Source organism: Marmota marmota, unplaced genomic scaffold, assembly GCF_001458135.2.
Source record: "Marmota marmota marmota unplaced genomic scaffold, marMar, whole genome shotgun sequence".
NCBI classification, from domain to species: Eukaryota; Metazoa; Chordata; class Mammalia; order Rodentia; family Sciuridae; genus Marmota; species Marmota marmota.
In genome coordinates, this window is record NW_025999842.1 from 44397967 (window position 1) to 44415857 (window position 17891).

Here is a 17891-nt window from a genome sequence, read left to right on the forward strand (position 1 = left end):
GGCAAAATAATTAAGACAGAAATTAGAATGGACTTATATAATTTGAATGGTAAAGTGTACAGAATGTAGAGAAAATGAATTCATTTATATTTAAAATAGGAAAACAGTAATTACTTGTGTTTAAAAGAGGGTGGGGTCAATTACAAATATTCTTATCACTCTGCAAGTTCAAATGCAGTCCTTATCTATTTTTCCATATGATCACCAAAGTAAAATCAATCACATATCTGAGATCTGATCTAAGTCCTGGTTTGTGTATTATTTAAGAACTATTAAAAGACACAATTAGCTCTGTATCACTTGTTAAAACAATGTGGCGTCCTAGGCCTTGGGAAGTAAAAGCTTACCAATGTTCCCTTTCTATGTTTCCCATTTGCACAGCATTTTCAAGTGTTTATTATATAGAGTCATCCCTTCGTATCCACAGGGGATTGGTTCCAGGTCCCATCTCAGATGACACAATCCTCAAATGCTCAGATCCCTTATGTAGTATGGCATCACATTTCCATTTAACCTACTCACAGCCAACTGTATACTTAAATAATCTGTAGGTTACTTATACCTAATACTATGTAAATGTCATGTAAATAGTTATGCTATGGTTTTAGGGGAAAAACAAGTTTAGTACAACCACAAATTTTAAAACGTATATGTTTTTAAAAAAAATGTATGTTTTTAAATTTGTGTTTGTACTAAACTTGTTGAAGGCATGGATGTAGAACCCATGGATATAAAGAGCCAACTATATATACTAGGGGAAAACAGCAAAGCAATTTAAAGTGGCAGAAACTTCACTAACTGCATTTTATATTAATTCTACAATATTAACGATTCCTGGGATACCTGACTGGAAAAGGTATATATCCTTTACACAAGTTATTTTCTCCTTCCCTTGATGATCTAAGGCTACACAAAAGTATTAACAGTTATAAATTTATTTATTTATTTATTAGTAGTTGGGATTGAACTCAGGGGTGCTTTACCACTAAGCTAAGTCCCAGTCCTTTTTCAGGGGCGGAGGCAGGGGAATCTATCTAAGTTGCTGAGGCTGGCCTCAAATTTGTGATACTCTTGCTTTAGCCTCCCGAGTCACTGGGATTGTAGGCATTTGTCATAGCACCAGGCAAAAGCTATGAATTTTAATTCGACTTACTTGTTGACAGATCAAAATCTAAGATCCCTCATTGGTATCTATGGTGTTTTCTTCTTTATGAAGTAAGTTTTCTTTTTTAAACTTTGCATTAAGATTTAGGTTTTTTTTTTTTTTCCTTTAAGAAAGCATTTTAGAAAAAAAAAAATAAAGCTGCTATGAAACACCTCAGTGGGATTTTACTCCTTGTTTTACCTCAGACATACCCAATATAATTCACTACTGAGTTTCCAATTGATTCCCACTCACATCCTGTATATATCATGATTCAACAAAGAAAACACTAAAGAGTGACCTTTGGGATAGAATGGAAATTTCATAAACTTCATTGCAGGAGACTCACATATTTTGAACTACCTTCTTGAGTTTAGACTATTGTGAGAGAAATCACACGTTAGAAGCCAGGGAGATTGATTTCTAGTTTATACCCTGCTGTGCACTTGCGGCAAACCATTTAGTCTGTGATTCTGTTGCATCCACTATCAAGTGGCAGGCCCACTCTTTAATTTATCTGAAGGCAGGAAAGTGACCTTGAGGTCCCTCCACCAGTAAGATCAACAGACTTTCTCTTTTCCTTCTTCGAACATGCTCTACCTTAAGTTGTCTGTCAAAACTTCAAGAATGTGGAGTTAGAGCTTGAGATCAAACATGTAAGTTTCCTTTGGTAGTTTCTCAGAATATTTAGACCATATTTAAGAAGCTAACAAGTGAAAAAGAAATCTTGTTGGGGGAAGAATTTGGGAAAAGAAATGGCAATTGAACTTAGGCCTGACTAAAACACCATAAATTTGTTAATTCATTGAACAGCTATTTTTATGTTATGGGATTATAAAAGTGAGAAAAAAAAAAACCTGGAATCTGCCCATGTGACATTGCACAGTAGTTAAAATAGAAAAGATGAAGCCATAATTAAAAAGCAATATTTGGCTAAAGATAAATTAGAACACTTACATACGTTTTCTAAGCTATCAATACTTCCCTGTTAGATTTGTTCAAATAGAATTAGATATTCATTAAATAATTTACTATGAATCTAATTCATACTCACATTTTTTTCCCCTCTGGAAAACAAGGATACTAGAGACCATTGTGGGCAGGAAGCTGGAAAGTGAACGGAAGATCAACAGAAAACACTGAAATTTATTAGGCCTCCCAGTATTTTCTTGTCAAAAGATTTATGACTAATGAACAGGAGTCATCACTTAGCATGACGTTTGTGACAATCATAGGAAGTATGCTATGCGTACTGTAAACGTAGTTGGCATTGTTAGGTAAAGCTTGTAATGGAGTGGCATAGTTTGGCTGAGTGAATTTCCATTTTTGGCACATTGATTAATTTCTATAGCTGAACTTTCACACTAGTTCATTAACTGGAATTAGTTTTACCAAACAAACACTAAAATATTGTATGTTTAAAAACAGTGCATTTTTGTTCATCTCTCTGCCGCATTTCTCAAACCTTTTATGGTAACCCTTGACCACTACAGTCCAATCCACTTAAAGAATCAGTTTGGCAAACATATGTCAACAAGTTATTTGGATTTCTTTTGTTAGTCCGTTGAGGATCTTTTCTAACATTAGTTGAGAACTTAGAAGATGTCAGTGGCCCAAAATCCAGTGTCTTGAAAATAAGTTGATTCATTTTTTTTTTTTTTTTTGGTATGTCATCACTAACTTGTGAAGGGATTTTTAGTAAAGAGAGGCAACCATTAGCAGTTTTTACAAGTGTTATTTCGAGTAACCCTCACAACAATTACCGTGATATATTGTTAGCCCTTTATTTTATACTTGAAGAAAATGGCTGAAAAGAGTTAAGGAACACATCAAAATGATATGACATTGATAGAATGGTAGACCTAAAACCTACACCCAGATCTTCTGACCGAACACAGAGCCCTTTCTGTGACACTACTTTTCACTCAGTCTGTGAAAGAAAACGCCTACAGGGTGTTTACATGAAGGAGATTTCTCTCTCTGCAGTAGAGATGGAACTATTACCTCATTGGACAAAAAGTGAGGTTGAGAGAAGGAGTAAACAAACTGTGCTAATTGACAGAGTAGTTATTTGGGAAGAGCAATGAGCTTTTAAACTGTTTTTAAAGCAGAAGCTCAATACGATCATCATTTGTTCCTAAAAGGTTCATCTGGTTGCTAAATGTTAAAGTACTAGTAGTAGTATAAGTAGATAGATATGAACTCTATTCAAAAAGGAGATAAAATCCATGGGAAAGGTTGATGGCAGATGGGGCTGAAGAGGGATTCTAGATTTTTGGCTTAATCAACTGGATGGTGCCATTTTTCTGAAACAAAATATTATGGAATACACTATAAATAGCAGCACTTATTTAAGATATACAATATGTTTTAATAGCTAGGAAGAGTTTTGGAAATGATGTCTGCAGCCTAAGCCCCTTGGATTATTAAAGCCAAACAAGAGAGGCCAAAGAGGTAAGTAACTTGGTTGATGTCACATTGCATCAGAGCCAAGAGTAGAAAAGAGTCTGTGGCCATTGTGTCTCACGTAAGGCCACACAGCAAATGGTTCCCAAAACAGACATTCCTGAGAAGTGTTCTGTGGGTTTTTTGGCAATCTGATTCTATGTTTGTTTAATTAATGAGTTTTTCAAAAAAAAATTATCTGTTCATTGGCTAAGGATTTATTTCACAATCTCTTTATTTCCTTACTGCAAGAGTTGTCAAGCCTTAAAAAGTTCCAGTAACCTGTTGTCCTAATAACCTCAGATGACTCATGAAAGGGCACCATTTTAAAAAACAAGCCAATTGTGTTGCTCTCATCAAATACCATTATTAGTTTTCTCTTCTTACTATTCTTAGGAAAAAGGGAGCTTCAGATCTGGCTCCAAGTAGTTACATAAAGTATCATTATGTCCATTATTAACAATAATCAATACAGTTTATATCAATATAGTTTTGTGCAGTATAGAGAGACATTCTCATTGTTCTCTTATTTAATTTTTTCAACACCTCTTTGAAATGAATAGAGTAACTTTTACTGTCATCATTTTATAGTTAAAGCTCTACGATATTATGTCATTTGTGTAGCATCAAAGACTAGTGGGTGGCAGAATACCCCCCTACAAGTCCTGGTAGGATGATATTTGTTTTGTTTTTCTATAAAGTCCGTGGTCTTTCCTGCACTGCCACAATCCACATGTATTTCCACTGAAGTGTCTATTGTTAGTAGAATTTCTTTGGATTTGACTGTGAAGGCTTGAAGGTTAGGGAAATCTTTGTTGTGGATGAGAGTCTTACTGGCTGACAGCTGAGTTGGCAAATTCTTAAGGACCTGTCCCATTTCAGTTCCCCTGGAGCTCATCATGGGGAGGAAGTGAGGAGGCAAGAGCACCCAGCACTGTCGGACCAGCTGTTCTAAGGAAGAAGTGTTCCCTGTGGAACTAGAACTTCCTAAGAGGTTGAGTGTCTATATAAGGGGAATTTTTTAAAATAAATTATATGGATGTCTCCCAAATATCAGGATATTTGTTATTATAGACACAATCAAGTAGATGATTCTGGGGAATCAGTCTGAAGTAGATCCCTCCAAAGCTTTATAATTTTACCATCTGAGCACTAATTAACTTCGGGTTCAAATCTGAAAGCTGATAGGGTTAAGAAAGAGCAAGTTCCATGATTATATTCCCCATCCTCCCAAATATTATTTATGTATTCCTATCTAAAGAATTTTATTCATAACACGTCACCTCTTTTCCCCTTTTCCTTTATATAAGTTCCTCTTTTCCCTTAAAGTCCCATAAACTATTCCTAACTGCTCTCTATAGTTTTCACATAACCATTGGTAATTGCTCCTACTTAAAAAAACAAACAAACAAAAATCTGTTTTATTAAATTTCTTGTCTATATATTTATGGTCTTTGGAATTTCAAAAGATTATTTTACTAACTCCATTGTAGGCTTCTTGAGTCAGAAACAGTGTTTTGTTTCTCAGTATAATCAGTCCCTAGAAGATTGCCTCCAGCAATCACTTTTTTATGAAGATGGTGATGATATGATGCTGAACATGTGGTATTTATGTCACATGCATCAAATTCAAGTGGAGTGCTCCTTATAAGTATAGCTAAGTCTGCCATCTCCATTCCCAAATCAACATTCTTGGGAGTGGAACCTATGTGTGTGCATTTTGAATAAGTACTACAGGTCCTTCTTCCTTGCAGTGAAGTTCTGTAGCCACAAGCACAGACCTTCGGTCCTCTGCACTGTACTAGTAGCATTTCTATGTCACGTCTTTCAGTCTGTTTAAGTACATGTTTGTTTTCAGTAAGTTGCCAGAGTTCCTAAGACTTCTTACCCAGAATGTTGTGTGAGGTCACCAGGGATTCCCATTACAGTTTATATCTGTGGTCCTTGGAAAGTAGCTTCTTTCTCAGACTGTGAGTTTCTGGCTCTCCAAGTTATCAAATCTCCTATTGTACAAAGAAGCATCAGCACTTGCCCTCTTTCCAGTTTTCTTACTGAGTGGTTTCTCAGACTTATTATTGGTAAATCTGCCAGCTACCTTGAATATGGATGGAGGTAACACAAGATGTAGTTAATGCCTCTTGAGTAAAACGAAATTTCCTATACCTATTGATTTTGAATGCATATCTGTAAAGATGCTGGTGCTTTACAGAGTCTTCCTGGATCCACTTATTAATCCTCTATATTACCTAGATGCTCCCATGTTCGAAATGGGAAAGGCTTGCTTCAAAGAGGCTAAGCAACTTTTGTCTAAATAAATAAGCAGACTGTGAACACCTTGAAACAAATCATTAGAGGTGTTCATCTTTGTATGTTTACTAGCTGATGGTGTCTGGATGTTGAACAATTTAATTTTTTTTAAACTAGTAGCTGGAAGAAGAGATAAACGCTGGCAATTTAACTAGATAAGTCTCAAAACTGGGATTCAAAACAGACTGTGCAAGAGTCCAGAGCCAGTGCCTCACCACCCTGTCCCTGTGCTCCTTTGAGAAGTGTGCAGGGCTCATTTCTGAACGAGGTGGCAGTGCAGCAAGCTGTGCACATATCATAAAAATTCATCAGACCCACAAAGGTACATGTGTATTTCTCTTCTGTTAGTAATTTTATGAGAAAAAATCACTATTTTCTCTGCTCAGGACTTTAGATGCAGCACATAAAGCTGGATTTTTTAAAACGGTATACCAACTATTTGTACATCTTCTTGTGCCTGTTAAAATACCGCAAGGCTTCTCCTGCTGTTTGCTTATGCTAAGGCTCAGCCATCAGATATGCTACTTTAACATGCTATGTGGCAGGAAGATCCAAGTTTATTCACAATAAAACAAAGCAGAGTTTGTTTTTTAGCACAAACTGAAGTTTGTTTCACTTAAGAATGTGAAGTTAGTAGTTATGGACTCACCCACGCAGATTCATTACCATTAAACTATCACATTTTCTGTTTGTGTTGATTTCTAATTATTTCTCCCCTTAAAAAAAAAAAAAAAAAAAAAAAAAGGAATGGCTCTTTTAGCCAGACCAGAGCACATAATGATTCCCACTGTTGGATGAACACTGTTGGATCTGTCTCATGAAAAACGCTGTTATTACCACCCACTAACTCATCAACAGGTCCTGGCTCTCTACAGAACTGGGTCTCCATTACCCCTCTCCACCCCCTCTTGTCCTCTATTCACCTCCACTTGGGAACATGGCCACTTGGAGAAGGAGAAGCTTTCCCTGCCTTAGCAACAGCTAGAGATGCTGATTCAGTACCTTACATTTTAACACGTAGCAGAGTGCATTAACTTTATGATAGAGTTTCTATTTGTGGTTTGGGGGGGTACTTTATTTTTGATCCTGCAAAAGTTTTGTTCAGTCTTTATAGCAGTATCAACTATAGCTGCCTGGTTGGTTACAGGAAAACTAATATGGGTTTTCACTACTTCTCAAGGGCCCATTTTGAAATTAGTCTGTGGATTATTAATTCATTTAATGAATAAAAGAACATAATGTTGAAATTGTTTTTTTAAAGATTATATTAAAAGTGAAAGCTATAACATTATTGCTCTATTACTGATATTTCATATGCATTGCTAATGGCAAGAGTTTAGAAAAATGCAAGAAAAGATGATGTGCAAGATTGTAATTTTTAAACTTTTTATCCTTTCTTTGTTCTTATGACTGCTTACATATTTCATAACTTTACCATTTCTCTTCCTCTATCCCACCCCTACATACCCTCCAATAAAAGAGCAGTGAAAATTTAAAACCCAGAGCAGACTAAAATTACTGCTGGTGGGAGATGGGGAGGGACAAAGGAGAAATGAACTATTCCCAAGAGCAAAGAGCATGTAGATGGATGCACAATCTCTTCAAAGGTTGGGATCTGAATGTAAATTCTCATGTTTGTTACTAATTAGAACATTCTCCTCTAATATAAAAATTAATAATAGAACATATTTTCATGGAATACAACATGCTGGTTCTGTTCTAAGACTCATGAAATTAACAAAAATTAAAGTGAATAACTGTATCAGGCCACATGGGTTCTTTTCCTTCCTTCTGAGATTTACTTAGAATTGCAGAGTGTAAATAGACTGAGACTATTCACTTCCCTCTGGAAGGGCCTTTAGGATCAGGCTCTGCCCTTCTGTAACTTTATGTCATATCACTCACATCTCTACAGCCTCATGATTTCCTCATGATAGTGGTGATCCTCAGGCCTGGTTCTTTTCCACAGTCTTAAAAACCATTGCACTTGTTGGTTCTGCATCCATCTTCATCTTTTGTTTCTAGTCCTGATCCTACAGCATGTGATTAGGCAAAACAAAGCCCTTGCCCACCACATTCACATCTAGCTACCAAATATTCATCATATCTTAGATTTCAGGAATTCTACAGCTAACATCATTTACTAGGCATTTTTACAATATTTTGAGCTGACTTGATTCAAGTAAAAAGAAAAGATAATTGCTATTTAATGTTAGGTTTGTCTTATTGCTGTGGTTTTATCTTAAAGTATTTATAGAATACAAATATTAGACTCCTTTAGGAAATTATTATTTAGTAAGTGAAAAGGAAAGGTTTACCAAGTTCTCAAAGAAATCACTTCCATTATAAACAATGTGTTTCCCCACATAATAATGGTGGAGCACCAACTGGACTGTATTCAGCAGCTGTTGAGTATGTTCCTCTCTAAGACTTAGGAATTGTAAGTTTCACTGGTGTAAGAACAAAATTTCAGATTAGAGATTGATTCAGTGGGACTAAAACATACAGCACAAACTATTATCCTGTTATAGTTCAATTAAAGTCTATACTATTGACTTTGATAAAAGGCAAATAATATGCATAGGTGTATGTGTGCATGAGTGTGCATGAGCATGTCTGTTATGTATATGCTTCCATATCACATATATACAAACACATATGCATATATATGTTATGTAAATAATAGGTGAATTTTAATTCATTTAAAGATTAAGATATTGGTTTATTAAACCATTAAACCATCAAGCAATAAACAGTATTTCAAAAATAGCAAGATGTATATACGTTTAAATGTATAAACATATATCTCTTTCAAAAATTATTAATAGATAATAACTATGGAGGACTGACTAAACCTCGATTCATGCAGTTTCATAGCTTGGGAATGCCAAAAGAGGGTTGAATCCCAAAAAGTAATTATATTTATTCAGAAGACTCTTGTACATATCTTTCTTTCTATACTTAACTTCTCCTAATTGTTTAAATGGCTCTGGAGACCTGTCCATTGTCAGTTCTACTTTGAAAGCTTTTGAACTTATAAATAACTTTTTAAAAATTGATTTTCAATATTTTCTTATTTGACACAACAGAATCTAAAGGGGACTGCCAAGTAATTCAAATTTTTAACATAAGATTTTTCTAAAAGTGGATGTTGCCAAGCATTCCATAAGGACCATGAAACATCTCGACTGTAGCATTACACTAAACTTAAATATGGTTCAGTAACAATCAAGTTCTCAGATATGGTAGAAATGTGTTGTTCTAACTTGGGCAAGAAAATAATTCCCACATTTTCTCTAGGTCAATGGATTATTCAACTAAATGACCTTTAGAAAATTTTCATAATTTCATTTTGAATGATTTATTTCATAATTAAACATCTTCAAATTGTATGTGACTTGGAACTTGATTCTTTTACCAGAAGTCTATAGGCACAGCCCACATAAAATAAATTATTATAGATACTTTCTCTTGAGTATTTATTGACTTAGCATCTTTATTATTTTTAAAAAGCACAGATACCATATTTTACCATGTAATCATCACAGATTTTATACCAAATATTTTTGCAAAAAAGTGGAGTGCAACCATTATAGTAAACTTTTAAAATTTTGCTAGTATTGCTAAAATCATTTATTACTAAACTCTCCTTGGTACAGATTAAGGTGCACAGAATACTTGTGACTATATATTAAAACCAAATAGTCCAAATCATTTCTTCATGACAGTTTACTGAACATTTTTCTGCTCTGGGGGGGAAAAAAAGCTAATACGTTAGTAGTCATTGATTTGTGCATTATAATCAAAATAGTACACTTAAGAAAATTCATTTCTGTGCTGCAAAGTATGGACTTAGAAAATTTAACCTTTTGTATTAGAAGATTCTATACCGCTATTGCTATTATTGGTTTCCTTATCTGACAAACTAGCTGTGTCAGCTTTCAGAAATATACTGACAATGCATGAGTGCTGAGAGCTCTAGGCTTAAGCTTTCAAGAAGACAAAGCACTTCCATAGGCCACTGGTGAATTCATTGCTGCTATCTTTGCCTTTTAAGCCATGTGTTGAACAGAAATGTGCCATGGGACAATACCGTGATGCAAAGTTAAAGACCAATTTTTGGACTGATATAACAACTCTGGTGAAATACAGTAGCTTATTTTTTTCTAATTTTTAAATTTGTTGTTGTTGTTGTTGTAGATGGACACGATACCTTTATTTTATTCAAACCCAGTGTCTCACACTTGAGAGGCAAGCACTCTATCACCGACTTACCACCTCAGCCCTATTTTTTTCTATTTATTGCCTTCATTCATTAAAGATAGCGTGTCTCTGGTTTCAATATCCAGTAAAATAATAATAATAATAATAATAATAATAATAATTATTATTATTATTATTATTATTATTTATCAAGGACCTATTCAATAAATAGCCACTCTGTGTAGAAACTGGGAATCATCAGGAAACTTAACAGGAAATTATCAAAGCAATCATATTCCTGCCCTCAAGAAACTTATGTTCAATGTGAAGATCCTTGTAAAAGGAGAAGACCTGGAGAAAAGGACAAATGTAAAATATAACTGTGGAATTCCATTGCTATCTTTTCCCTACCCTGACTCATAAGGCTCCTGCACACAGGAAAGAAATTAGTAAATGTGAAAACAAGAATTCTTTCAGAAGACTTTGTATAAGTTTTATGCTGTTTTTGGTTTAAAATAACTTTTATCACATTTGTTATTATTAATTTTTAATTATATAAATTATGAAATCAATAAACCACTTCTTTATTTAGAACTTCCTTTGAATTCAATCAGACCTGTCTTATAAGCCTAAATTTTATCAAATTTGGTATTTTTTAAATTCTTTAGCCACAAATAAAATACCATCAGAGGTAACTGGCAGCATAAAATAATGGATTATTCCACATAGAAATATACAATAGATTTTCATTTTCAGTTGAGCTTTAGAAGGGCATTAGAGTAAGGCAAATCTTAGGAGCTTGCACTTAAATTATTAAAGAAGGAGAACTTAGTTTTCAATATTGTAATTGGTTTGATATATCATAAACACTGAAAATTAGTAACATGGTATATTTACCAAATGCCCTGGTACCCTCTAAAATTCTATGTTCTGGGGCTGGGGGTGTAGCTCAATGGTGGAATGCTTGCCTAACATGCATGAGGCTCTAGGTTCAATTCTCAGCATCAAACAACAAAACTGAAAACACTTGATGCTCTGAATATCACAGTTGAATTAACTCTCATGCCAATAGTAAGTTCCTTAGGAACTGTTTCATCAGTTATTTATCACAAGTTGAAGGTTATCAAGGAGATAGTAGGAAGGCTTGTTTAAAAGCTAGAGAAACTGAAGTCATTTAACTCAGGAGTGTTGACAATTCAGACACTGCAAATAGTTTTTAAATTATGCATTAATATATACCCTTTTCATACACTTAACCCTCATAAATAGGCTGAGAAAAGATATTTACCTCTTTCTTAATTTTAAGAAAGGCATACTAATTTTACTATGTAAAAATCTTAAGATCCCAATTTAAATTTCCTGTGAATTTGTCCATTTCCCACTCATATCTATCCCTGTTGCACATCTGAAGTTTATTTGTATTTAGAGAAATAAGTACCAGATATCAAAGATATGTGTTTTAGCCCTTGATCTAAACTCAATATTAATTCAGTGATTTGTAGTATTTCTTTTTTACTTTTAAGAGAGAGAGAGAGAGAGAAAGAGAGAGAGAACTTTTAATATTTATTTTTTAGTTTTCGGCGGACACAACATCTTTGTTTGTATGCGGTGCTGAGGACCGAACCCGGGCCAGACGCATGCCAGGCGAGCGCGCTACCACTTGAGCCACATCCCCAGCCCTGGATTTGTAGTATTTCTTTGAGTCCTATTTTAGGGTTGAAAAATAAGTAATTATGATAGCTCCAACTTACTTATATACATCATAGGACAGTTGCCACAGTTAACTTAGTTTTTTAATGAGATGCTTTTTTTGAAATTGGTATAGAAATGTAAAGTATTATTAAAATCTGTTTATAATACGTCTTTTCTCTTACCAAATGCTGTTTATTTGGAATTGTCTTTTTTTCCCTACCATTTATCAATGTTCTCCACTTTCAGAACATCTTTAATTAAATAGCCAACACCAGACACTCCCATGTATGTCTCCAGTAACCACCCCAAAGTAAGCTCCATTCCTGAAAACTTAGTGACTTTAAATGATATTTATATTTTCTGACCTCTTTATTCTACACACTGTGTCCTAATCCTCCCCATGCAGGCTTTATTCACCTGGTAGTTCCTCCCCTCTCTATTCACTGGTGAGAACTAGAAGCTTCCCAAATCCCCTTTCTTGTTCAGGCCACATTTATTTGGTTGCCATATTTGAATGATTCTATCTCCTAAATATCCTTAGAACATGCATCCCTTTCTCACCATATTATACTGTTTCAGCCATATAAGCTACTGTCTGTCTTTTACCCTGAACACTACATTATTCATATCCCAGTTTCCAGGACTCCCATGCTACTAGGAGAATTCCTTTTGAACAGAAAACTGATGTATCACCCATTGGATTGAAACCCCTATGTCTACAGGATAATTTCTTTGGCACAGCCAACAAAGCATTCCATAATTTAGATCTACTCTCTACCAATCTTTCTGATAGTCCTCATTTTTCCATAACCCACTACTTATGCACCACTTGGATTGAACTCATGCCAGTCTCCTCGGTTTGGGTGATTGTGGTGTTTCCTCCCCTGGCCCCACAGGACCATTTATGTACTGGTAAACTCCAACTCACTTTCTAAAATTGAGTTCAAGCATTAGATATTCCATGAAATCTCCCCTTGCTTTCCACTACCAAGATCTACATTGCTTATATAAAATACAGTAGAAAAATATTGCTTGGGAAAAGAAATTTACAAATAAAAATGAAGTTATTATTAGAATAGGAATTATGAAGAGGCACAACAAAGTAAAATTCTATTTTCCATTTTAGGATCACAAGATTTTATGGCTGAAAAAGCTGTTACAGTCAATCCAGACCAAAGTTTTCTGTGGTTTCCATATAAAAAGTAAAAGCTCTTGACTTAAGATGAAGTTTGGGAAATTTGTATCTAGTTGTGTAATACAGACTGTATAATTTGAGTGATCCTTATACAGCATTCAAGAAAGCAGTCACTACAGAATTCAACCATAAAAAAATAGGATCATAGAATCTGGACTTCATAATCTCAATTTCTCTTATGTCCACAGCCAGCATTGAAGCTTTTTTGAAGAAATAAAGTTTGCCTTCATTTCATATTCAAAGTTCACTGCCTCCATTGAAAGTTCACTGACAAGAAATAAACAAAATTTCCTGGCAAGTTGGGACAACTGGGTCTTCCTTGATTTTTCAAAAGTATTGTTTCAAAAACCTTTGTCTTCATATGCAAAATATTAAAAAGACAGGTGAAAAGATTTATTGTAGCACAGTGTCAACTGTGGTACATTTCATCAGTAAAAGGCTCAGTAAAAAAAGAGAATTGAGTGAAGTATTTTCAACATACCTCATAATTTCAATGGATACTGGTTTCAATCATGAGACCCCTACAGAGCTCCTCCTAAGAACTTTCCAAACACCCCAAACCCAATTATTTTTTTAAACTGAAATTTATTTTAAGGAATCCCAGTATTTGAGGTTTTGATATGTAAACCATGCTGATACTGACAACTGATCTATTTAAATTTATACTATAATTGACAAACATTTCAAGATATATAGATTTGCAAATGTGTTTTCTTTTAAGCAGCTGCATTTCAGAAATAAGGACATGCTGGCATGGACCAACCTGATCCATCTTCCCCTGAACCCAGAGCCACTTAGTGGCCTGGGAACTTGAGGCAATTCTATTTCAAGTGAAGTCCACTTTTCCATAAGCAATTCTTTTCGAAGAAGGGTTGCAGGTTTTTACTGACACCTCTCATTTCTTGAAATGAATTCTGATATATTCTGAACATAGAGCTCTCTTGACCCTTTCCTTTCTTAGGGTGTTTCCCTGCTTAAAATATGTACACATTTTCTGTAAGTCTCCAACGCTGAGTTACTGGCATGAAAAATGACCCTGTTACTTGGAAAACAGTTTTCACTTACAGGTCCCCGGGGCCCTATAATGTCTAAACCTCCTGTGCCACTTTATATGATTGCCCCACCCTGCAGAAGAGCATAGACAGGAAAAGCAGACTTCCCTTCCCCCCACACATTTCCTCAGTTTATTTACAAAACGTCTTGGAATAAGAATGAGCTGTTTGTGGTTCATGTGGCTGATTCCAGGATGGCTTCTTACAGACAGAGGATGCTGGTCAACCAAATGATCTCTGTGTAGCTCACCCATGCACCCCTATGTAAGGCTCTTTGATCTTATGGGTACCCCTACTAGGTAACTCTGAAGGTAAGAAAGAACTTAGTAACCAAATAATAACCAAATATCACTGAATACAGTCTAACAACAGCATGGCCTATCAGAGCTATACCTTCCTTTTCCAACAAAGGAAGTCAGAAATATGTGGAGATACCTTCAATTCCTGTTCATCAACCTTTGTTTCTCAAAGGAACATTTTTTTTTCCCTTCTAGCATTCTGAAATGAAAAAAAATGCTATTCATCTTATATTTGAATAGAGAATATTTTAGCAGGGGAAATCATCCCAAACCCTGGTCACAAGGAAGACACCCCTTAGGCAGCAGTTTCTACCACATCACACACAGTTAATAGTCATAAGAAGGTTAAAGTGGGGGATGACCTGAAGTAAACATCAATCTCCCCAGATGTGTATTCATATTTTCTCTAAATTGATAATTGACACTCTTACATGAGTGATTCTTTGAAACCTGGGAATACGTGTAGCCATATCCTTAGGACAGACTCGTCTATCCTCAGCATATAAGATTTTTACTTCAGTAAACAAAAAATGAGGGCACAGAAATTGTAAGACTGTCCCAAATATACAATACTGAGAATAAATTACCATAAGCACTTGCATATGGCCCTCATGGAAATACTAGTAATATTAAATTTACAGCATTGTATCAATTTGTGTTGGCAATTATTAAACCCACTTGAGAAGAAATATTTCAAGAAAGCGTTGGAGGGTGGTGAGTAGCTAACATAGTTTCAGAATCAATTTGCACTGAATCAAAGAGTAAAATTGTGTTCTCTAATATACCATAGTTGGAATAAATATCTTAGAACTTAGTATCCTTTCTCAAACCCTAGTGTGTGTAATTATATTACTGAAGAAATTAAAGATATGTGCTTATCACCTACCACATAAATGAAAAACTAAAGCCATGTGTATTAATTTCAATTCACATGTGAGCATAAAATTGCCAGTCCCTAATTTCCAGAGAAGCTAATTCAGTAAGGATATTTTACATACAGTCCCTAATTTCCCAAGGAACTAATTAGTAAGGGTATTTTGCATATGTATTCTACAGATTGTTCAAGCCAAATGCATTGCTATTTTTCAAATGCACAAATTTTATGAACTTTGAAATTAAAGGCAACATATGTGTTAAAAGGAAATATCATATCACATCGAAAAAAAAAAGGTCGGAAAAAAATTCTGCCTCATTCAACCATTACCACCAAATTGAAAGCTAGTGAAAGAAATGTAAACACTACCAGAAAATGTCATGCAACTTCTATGTTTATAAGTTAACCTTTGTTTTTGTCTTTCTTCATTTGTCTCCCCAGTGCATCCTAATGTCAGTCAAGGCTGCCAAGGAGGCTGTGCAACATGTTCAGATTACAATGGATGTTTGTCATGTAAGCCCAGACTATTTTTTGTTCTGGAAAGAATTGGCATGAAGCAGATAGGAGTGTGTCTCTCTTCATGTCCAAGTGGATATTATGGAACTCGATATCCAGATATAAATAAGTGTACAAGTAAGTGCCTACACAACATTATATTTTTATCTCATCCTTGGGGACTTTTTCAGATTGAAATCGCTTCTAATATATCTGTGATAGTGTTAAGTAAATAGTGTTTACCTGATGATTAGGCTAAACCATACTTAAATTTAGCAAGATAAAGCAAAAATCATGTGGTTTTCTTTTAATTGAAAAGCTAAGACTGAGAACATGTTTATTACTTATTGAACCTATGGAAAAGTACTGTAAGCATCAATATCATCTTAGTTCCCATGACCATCAAAAACTCCAAGTATTTAATTATTTGAATCATTGTAGCTTTTTAGGCTACCAAAGGATTTGAGTGTAGCAACTCAAACATTTATTTCATCCATTGGATATATTCTCTTCTGGACCCAGGGAGTCTGCACTCCACACTGAACCCAAGTGAACTTTCAAAACTGTAAATTAGGAAATACCATATAGCTCTCTATCTGTCCCTCCACGATCATCTCCTAGGACTCCCTCTCTACCATGTTGCACCAGCCTCAACTGGTCTCCTAACAAGGCCTTCCCACCTCCAGCCTTTGTAATTACTGTTGTATGCTGGCTCTTCTGGAAATTTGGAAAGATCTTTGCCTGCCTTTGCATGGCTAGCTCTCCCATTTCATCTGGGATTCTTCTCACATGTCAGAGCAGTGTTCCATGACCATCTTCCCAGAGAGGTATTCCATGACCATCTTATTCAAAATAATCAGCCTTTCCCTTTGTCAGTTATTTCCCAGTTCTTTTTCTTCCCTTTTCTTTTGTGGTTGTTTTGTTGTTTTTTTCAGAGTGCTTTTCACTGAAAAGTGAAATCAAACTGCCTGGTTTAGAAAACCAATTCACCTCTCTGGTTCTTAGCTAATTACATAATCTTTTGAGCTTCAAGCACCTTATGTGTAAAATGGGAATCATCATAGGGACTTCCTTGTTGGGTTGTTTTAAAGTTTAACTAACTTAATATTATAAAATTCTTGTAATAATCCTGGCTTATAGGATTACTACAAGAAGGGTCAATTTGTTGTTTGTATTATATTTCCTCCTAGAATGCAAGCTTTGTGCAGTCTGAATCTTTTTTCTCATGTGAATTGCTATCAACCAATATCTAGAATAATCCCTGGCATATACTGCAAATCAAATATTTGTTGAGTGAATAAGAACAGTACAAGAGAGTATCCCAGTATAGTTTATGAAAGTTCTAATGAGACATCTTCACTATGATTTAATACAAATAGATACTTGTCCTGTAACCAATTTTGGCAATATATATGTACAAGTTGAGTATCCCTTATCTGAGTTGCCTGGAACTAGAAGTGTTTCAGAATTTGAAGTTTTTTACATTTTAGAATATTTATGTAGTTTTTACTGGTTGAGCATCCCAAATTCAGACATTTGAAATCAGAAACATTTTGAGTGTCACATTGGTGTGGTGCTAAAAAAAAAAAAGTGTCCTATTTCAGAGCATTTGGGGTTTTAGACATTAGGAAAGGGAATACTCATCCTATATAATCAAAACATTTCATTAGGTAATTAGTACATGATATTAAATCAACAACTGATATACATCAACTAAATGACTATAGAGGAATCTTTAACTCATTTTAGCAAAATAAATTTGAACCCCAAGTGTGTGTTTGATACAAAATTGCCTGTGTATGGAAAAATGGTCCAACAATAGTTATGAAAAGATCATGAAAGCATATTTCTCTTTTTTTTCTTTTTCAGAGTGCAAGGCTGATTGTGATACGTGTTTCAACAAAAATTTCTGCACAAAGTGTAAAAGTGGATTTTACTTACACCTTGGAAAGTGCCTTGACAATTGCCCAGAAGGGTTGGAAGCCAACAACCATACCATGGAGTGCGTCAGTATTGGTGAGGAGGACTTCTGAAATTTAGAATGGATGAGAAACACCTCACATGATAGTCATTCTCCATGAAGGTGCTTCTCAAAGTCCAGTCTCACAAGAGCCTCAACAATTGTCTCTTAAGAGGCTCTCTCCATCCTTCTTTACAAAGATCCTATTCTAAAGATGCTCTCATA

At 35.0% G+C, this 17891-nt stretch overlaps 1 protein-coding gene across 1 annotated transcript in view; it reads left to right on the forward strand.

The window, feature by feature from the left end:
* The window catches only part of Rspo3 (R-spondin 3), a 79431-nt gene that overhangs the window by 14663 nt on the left and 46877 nt on the right, over positions 1–17891 (forward strand). Inside the window, exons 2-3 of the mRNA XM_015500996.2 lie at positions 15653–15844; positions 17576–17722. Coding sequence (XP_015356482.1) covers positions 15653–15844; positions 17576–17722 — 339 coding nt within the window. The remainder of the gene's footprint in view (positions 1–15652; positions 15845–17575; positions 17723–17891) is intronic.